The 7,337-nt window shown below is 41.7% G+C and overlaps 1 protein-coding gene across 1 annotated transcript; it reads right to left on the reverse strand.

The window, feature by feature from the left end:
- Positions 1 to 3,944: 3,944 nt before the first annotated feature.
- MRPL51 (mitochondrial ribosomal protein L51) lies at positions 3,945 to 7,308 on the reverse strand. The gene is made up of 3 exons (XM_027541123.1): positions 7,075 to 7,308; positions 6,884 to 6,994; positions 3,945 to 6,463 (listed from the first exon to the last, which is right to left on the reverse strand). Exons 1-3 carry the CDS (start codon positions 7,151 to 7,153, stop codon positions 6,267 to 6,269), a joined length of 387 nt encoding a protein of 128 aa, XP_027396924.1. The 5' UTR covers positions 7,154 to 7,308; the 3' UTR covers positions 3,945 to 6,266.
- Between the last annotated feature and the right edge of the window lie 29 nt (positions 7,309 to 7,337).

A 7,337-nucleotide genomic window follows, 5' to 3' on the forward strand; every position in this document is an offset into this window, starting at 1 on the left:
GGAGAATGCCTTGTTCACATTCAGATAGTTACCTGTGTGTTATGTCTATAAGCCAAAGAACACCAGATACAGCCAACAAACCACTAGAGGCCAGGAGAGAGGCAGGGAATAGATTAACCCACACAACCCTGGTGATGCCTAGTCTCAAGACTTCTAGCCTTAGGAACTGCAAGTGGATACATTTCTGTTGTTTAAGCTCCGGCCTAATGGTACTTTGTATACAGCAATCCCAGAACACTCATACACCTGTCTTGAACTAGTACATGTGTTGGATTCCCAAAACAATCAACAAATTTTGTACTATATCACATACACGTGATAAAAATACCAGAAGGGATTGATTTGTTATGAATACTGGTGAGTTTAAAAACCAACAGGAGTAAACAAATCCAAGTGTTTCTTAGACCATGAACCACCCTGAAGACAAAAATAGAACATTGTTTTTTTCTGCAGGACCTTTAGGTACAGAAGGCAGAGATAATCCTACTCTTCAGTTCATGACACATGATCTCTATGTATGCATAAAAAGATTTTGGTTTTTTGTTCTCTTTTTCCTTATTCCCCTTCCCAGCCATAGACAGCATTATAAATTATCTGATATTTATAATTTTGTGTTTTTGCAAAATGGGTACTGTCTTCCATGTGTATATTTTTAATTTACATAAATGATATCATGTTTTAAATATCATTGTGTTTTTCCACTCAGCTGGAAGTTTTAAAGAGGAAAATTGAAAAAAAAATAAAAGAGGAAGATTGTACAAATTGTATATGAGCAGTTTGCTCTTTTGTTCCGATTCTCACATCCATTTAATTCGTTCCCTCCTGTTCTTTCCTCCTTTCCTCCCTCCCTTCTTTTTTTTTTTCTTTGTATAATACTAACTAGGACCTTCAGTACTAAGTTAAAGTACAGCAGCAATAGAGGGCATTCTAGTCTTGTTGCTGATCATAAGGGAATTGTTTAGTCACTAAGTCATGTCTGACTCTTTGCAACTCCATTGACTGTAGCCTGCCAGGCTCCTCTGTCCATGGGATTCTCCAGGCAAGAACACTGGAGTGGGTTGCCATTTCCTCCTCCAGGGGGTCTTTCCAATCCAGGGAGGGAACCCTTGTCTCCTGCATTGCAGATGGGTTCGTTACCACTGAGCTACCTGGGAAGCCCACTCTTAAGGGAGTATATATCCACTCAATATCTGGCATGGATCTCCAGGATGTCACCTTTACCAAATTAAGGAAATGTCCATCCTTCTGTTCTTAGGGTTTTTAAAATTATAAATAGGAGCTGTATTACTTAACTTCCCTTTTCTATATTGACTAAGATCATCACAGAGAATTAAACCTTCATCTTTCAAAACAGGAAGCTAATAGACATCTAAAGCTGCTAAACCATGAAGAGCAGGAAGGCATTTTATTTCAAATTATGATGACAAATACCAGAATAGTTCAAAAAAGTAAAAGCATCTCATTCTGGGAAGCTAGTCTGGAAGATGGGTAAGGCAGGAGTTTGCTGTTTTTGTCATATAACTTTCCTTTTTGATTAACAATATATGCATGTATTACTCTGGTATTTTTTTTAAAGAAAGCTTAATTTAGCCAAAAAATGAAATAAGATTCATGTACCATATGAACCTACACATTTAGTATACAATCATACGATTTTTAGTATATTCATAAAGTTGTGCAGTTATCACTACTAATTCCAGAACACTTACATCAACCCAAAAAGAACCCGCATACCTGTTGGTAGTCATCTCCCATCCCTCACTCCTTACCTCATCCCCTGGCAACAACTCATCTACTTTTTGTCTCTTGTGATCTGCCTGTTCTGAACACTTCACATAAATGGAACCATATAATATGTAGCCTTTATGACGTGCTTCTTTCATCTTTCAAGGTTCCTCCATGTTATAGCAGTACCTCATTTTTTTTTTAATAATTGTATCTATTTTCAGCTGTGCTGGGTCTTCACCCCTGCTTAGGCTTTTCTCTAATTGCAGTGATCAGGGGCTGCACTCTAGTTGCACACGGGCTTCTCACTGTGGAGCACGAGTTCCAGGCATGCAGGCTTCCGTAGCTGCAGCACATGGGCTCTAGAGCACCAGCACAGGAGTTGTGGTACCCAGGCTTAGTTGCTCCGCAGCAAGTGGGATCTTTTTGGCCCAGGGATCAAACCCATGTCCCCTACATTGGCAAGTGGATTCTTTACTAATGAGGGAAGCCCCCTCATTCATTTTTATAGCTGAGTAATATTTCATTATATGCATAGACCACACTTTGTTTATCCATTCGTCAGTTGATGGAGATTTGGGTTGTTTCCTTTCTGGCTATTCTGAATAATGTTGCTGTGAACATTTGTCAACAAGTTTTTGTGTGACTATGTTATCAGTTCTCCTGGGTGTATACCTAGGGGAAGAATTGCTGGGTCATATGGTAACTCTCTATGTAACTTTTTGTGGAAGTGCCAGTTTTCCTAAATGGTTGCACCATTTTACTAAAGGTTAAGTCTTAATGGTTCTTTTTTTTAAAATATATTTTATTTTTAAAAAGTATTCTTATTCATTTGACTGTGCCAGATCTTAGTTGCAGCACATGGGATCTAGTTTCCTGACCAGGGATTGAACCCCAGACCCCTGCATTGGGACTGTGGAGCTGCATTGGGAGCTAGTGGATCACCAGGGAAATCCCCTTAATAGTTCTTTAGTCTTCATCATAATCTGACTCTGGCCTCCACCTCCTGCCCAATTTCTCCTTAGCTCTGCCAACAAATGCCGGTCACAGCTTTCCCGTATGTGCCAGGTTGTTTCTCACCTCTGACCTTTGTTTCAGTTTCATCTGCCTGGAAAGCAGGCTAACCTCCATACCGTATCTGTTAACTGCCTCCTCCAGAAAGCCTTCCCTGCCTTCATTCCTGCTCCCCTAGGATGAGGTAAGGGGCCCTCTTCTCTGTACCTATACAGTAGGTAATTAACATGCTTTAAATGCCATAACAGATTTTACAATTATGCTTTTTCCCCCTCTGTTTTATTGAAGTCTAGTTGCTGTACATCAAAGTGATTCAGTTATACACATTCTTTTTTTTATATTCTTTTTCATTATGATTTATCCCAGGTTAGATATAGTTCCGTGTGCTATACAATAGGACCTTGTTGTTTATCCATCCTAAATGTGCTGAAGTGTAATAGTTTGCATCTACCATCCCCAAACTCCCAGTCATCCCTTTCCCTCCCTGTCTCCCCCTGTAACTATGCTTCTTTGTCTACCTCCTGCACTAGGAGGAATTCTTTAAATGCAGTTGTTGTTTTTTTTTCCTTTGTATCCCTCGAACCTACTGGTCCCCTTCAATAAATGGCTGTTGAATGTGTGACTTCTAGATATTTACCAAGGGTCTACTAAGAGCCAGTATACAAAGAGACCAGATATGAGACTAGTACAGTGAACAAATGTGTGCAAGACAGTCCCTGCCCTGAATGGGGATGAGCCCTAGTCAATGGGGAAGATGGACACTGCTGCTGCTGCTATGTCGCTTCAGTCGTGTCCGATTCTGTGCAACCCCATAGACGGAAGCCCACTAGGTTCCTCTGTCCCTGGGATTCTCCAGGCAAGAATACTGGAGTGGGTTGCCATTTCCTTCTCCAATGCATGAAAGTGAAAAGTCAAAGTGAAGTCGCTCAGTCCTGTCTGACTCTTAGCAACCCCACGGACTGCAGCCTACCAGGCTCCTCCGTCCACGGGATTTTCCAGGCAAGAGTACTGGAGTGGGGTGCCATTGCCTTCTCCAAAGATGGACAGAGACATATAAAACCAAGCAAGATCAAAAAGCAAACACGTGACTTCAGGGGCTTGGACACCTTAAAAAGTCTTCCCTTGTCTTCTTCCATTTTTCCAAAGCCCTACACACACTCCAGGGGACTGTCATAGCATTTACACTTGCCAAATTGTGTTAGATATTTTATGTGCATAATTTCATTTATTCCTCACACAACCCTATGAGAAAAGTATTGCACTGCTCCTAATAGACAGACTAAAAAAAACTAAGTCTCATAGAAGTTAATTCCTTTGCCCAGGGCCACAGAGTGTTACAGCTTGAGTTTAAGCCCAGATCTGTCCAACCCCAAAGGCCATGTTCTTAATCAATAGTTTCTATACTATTTGCCCCTCCCCAAACTATACTGTACTATACTACTCATATCAACCTAAAACATCCTTCCAAGAAACATAAATAGCACTTATAACCCACATAAAATATTTCTTTAAAAACAATACATCAAATACTTTCCTTATTTTATTTTGCAAATATTTACTGAGAGCCTCACACACTGGGCTTCCCTGGTGGCTCAGACAGTAAAGAATCTGCCTCTACTGCAGGAGACCCAGGTTTGATCCCTGGGATGGGAAGATTCCCCTGGAGAAGGTAATGGTTACCCACTCGTCTTCTTGCCTGGAGAATCCCATGGACAGAAGAACCTGGTGGGCTATGGTCCATGTGGTCAGAAAGAGTCGAACACGACTGAGTGACTAACACTTTCACAATTTCTTTCACTTCACATACACTAGGCACAGATGACACTCAATTTAACCCTAATCAATACACAATTCTAGGAACTGTAGCATATTTTTCTCCTCTCAATTGAGTAATGTCAAACATTTAAGTTGATTTATAGCCGAGCAAGTTACCTAAAATACAAAAAAGCAGCTAGCGCCGTACTAAGGTTCATTATAGCTAGACCTACCCAGCCATCTCCCAACAAATTGTGTTCCCTCATCATGTACCACCGACCACTCTTCCTCACTGGCAATGTTCTACTTCTTTCTCTGCTTACTAAAATCCATCCTTTTGTATGGGGCCACTCCTGATTAGGCCAAAAGCATTCTCTTATCTAGATTATTTATCACCCACATCAGTGGTTTCCAAACACAGCTCATTAAAATAAACTGGCTGTTAAAATGAGAATGCCCTAAAATCAGCGGAGACATACTTTGACAAAGCAAAGGCCTAGAAACTATTGTGCATACAGGCTCAGTCACATCCAACTCTTTGAGACCCTGTGGACTAGAGCCCGCCAGGCTCCTTTATCTGTGGGACTTTTTAGGCAAGAATACTGGAGTGGGTTGCCATTTCCTATTCCAGGGATCTTCCTGACCCAGGGATCGAACTCCCATCTTCTGCGTCTCCTGCATTGGCAGGCAGATTCTTTATCACGGCACCACCTGAGAAACAATCTAAATGTCCATCAAAACGGATGTGGTTAAATCATTACGGCATATAACGTGAGGACAAAAAACTAAGTTACATTAAGTGAAAACGTAACTTAATGTGCATGGAATCCAGCTTTTCAGAAAGAAGACAGGTAGGCAGATTGATAAACAAGCCTGTATACGCACAGTATATATTAATATCCGGAAGGACTAAAAAGAACGTCATGTATGATTGCCTTGAAACAGAGCACACAAAAAAAACCCAGCTGTGAGAAAACTTTTCACCTTACTCTTCTGTAATTTTACAATTTTGAACTATCTCCCTATATAGATGGATACATTTTAATTATTAAAAAAAAACCCCACAAAACCCAAAAAGACTCTTAAGACTCAGCTCAGTTCTAAAGATCACAATCTTTGGGGGCAGGGACTAGACTTTTTAAACTGTTAAACTATGCAGAGATTCTGATGATCAATAAGGCTTAGGAACCACTCATATGGTACTTAAGGCCTCATATATTAAAGTGTACATATGAGACTATAACTTTATACCCATAACTAGAAAAGCATGGAGGGAGAATATTTTATACTGTTTTTCCTAGAGTTCTCATCTCAGAAAAGGTACTCGATAAGTATTTTGACGAGAATGGTGTATAAGTATAATTATTTTTCTATGATATTTCATTCCAGTGCAGAAAGGTTTTTAAAAATATATTTAACATGGCATTATGGGACAATTTAAAATGACCACTTTCAATATATGAAGGGCCAAACATCAAAAGTGCCAACAATGATTTTTTTATTTTTCTAAACACCACAGGTATGGCTACACTGCAAGGGCAAGCGGTGAAGTCCAAAGGTAAAACTGTACGACTTAGGGATGAGTTCCACTTCCTCCTTGCATGAATGAGTAAAACTAGCATCTAGAGGAAACTAAAGTTGTGGATAATGGATTACAAATGAGTCCTGCATTATCACTGAGAGCATTCAAATCCCCTTTCTCATAAGGAAAAGTACTTCTCCCTTCTCTCTGGTGATAGACATGCCTCTTCCACAGTTGCCAGCTTTTTCTTCTACCGGTGCTTCCCATGTCGATTAAAGCGTTTGTAGAGAAAGCTGATGCGTTTGTTCAGGTTGTGCAGGTCATCAATGAACATCCGATTTCCTACCATTCTCTTCTTTCGAATACAACGCTGCAGCTCATTCCCCTTCCAGCCTCGAAGCCACACGGGGCCCTTGATCAATTCTTTGGGGTGCTTTTCAAAGTTTCCTGTGTAATGTGACAGAAGGCATTAGTCCCAGTCGGAGAGAACCCAACCTCCACCAGCTAAGCCCTCACCAACAGCTGCATTTCCCCCAGCAGCACCTACAGACATGACAGTCAGGCTACAGTATAAAGAGCACAGATTCTGGAGCAAGACTGCTTGGGGTACAAATTCTGGCACTGCCACGTATTAGCTTTGTAAAAACTACCTAACCTCCCTGTGCCTGAAGTTCCTCACCTGCAAAGGAGATAGGTTATGAGGATTAAATGTGTTAAATGCATGCAGGGGACACAGAAGAGTGCCAGGTAAACTGCCAGATAAGTGTTCTTACTATTCAACAAGGTACCATTCCCACACAGGTGAAAAAACAGTCGTTACAGCGTAACTGCCATTCTGAAATTCTGCACCATGGAGTCAAGTCTTACCCAGGATCCCGATATTGTCATATACCCCGAACATCGCCCTCTTCTGGTTCCAACGATCAATCACTTTGGGGGGCGGGAGGGTGACCCTTACATGGAACAATCTGGGAACACCTATGGATGGGAAAGAAAGAGAATGAATCTGAGCCGCTTACGAGAAGCAGCTCTCGGGGTGTCCTACATCAGCCACTTACCCAGAAAGAAACTTCTGCAGGCCAGCGGCACCAGGCCCCATAAGCGCCTGCCTGCCACCCAAGAGAGGCTCCCTGCCATTGCTCTCGTCTCTCCCCTGCAAGACTGCACGAGCACTAGAGGGAGGGTTAGACGTGACCTTCCAGGAGATAACAGAACCTTCTCCGCTGGGGTCACGCGGGTACTAACTTCATGCAGCCATCTTGGATTTTACCCAGGTAGCTCTGGGCTCAAGGCCCGCCCCAACCCCACCTTTCCCAACCAC

This window comes from Bos indicus x Bos taurus, chromosome 5, assembly GCF_003369695.1.
Source record: "Bos indicus x Bos taurus breed Angus x Brahman F1 hybrid chromosome 5, Bos_hybrid_MaternalHap_v2.0, whole genome shotgun sequence".
Classification (NCBI taxonomy): Eukaryota; Metazoa; Chordata; class Mammalia; order Artiodactyla; family Bovidae; genus Bos; species Bos indicus x Bos taurus.

Coding starts and splice junctions, on each gene's coding strand:
- MRPL51 (XM_027541123.1), bottom strand. CDS start 7,153: ATGGCAGGGAGCCTCTCTTGGGTGGCAGGCAGGCGCTTATGGGGCCTG. Junction 6,995..7,074: donor CTGCAGAAGTTTCTTTCTGG/GTAAGTGGCTGA, acceptor TCCCATCCATAG/GTGTTCCCAGATTGTTCCAT. Junction 6,464..6,883: donor TGACAATATCGGGATCCTGG/GTAAGACTTGAC, acceptor CACATTACACAG/GAAACTTTGAAAAGCACCCC.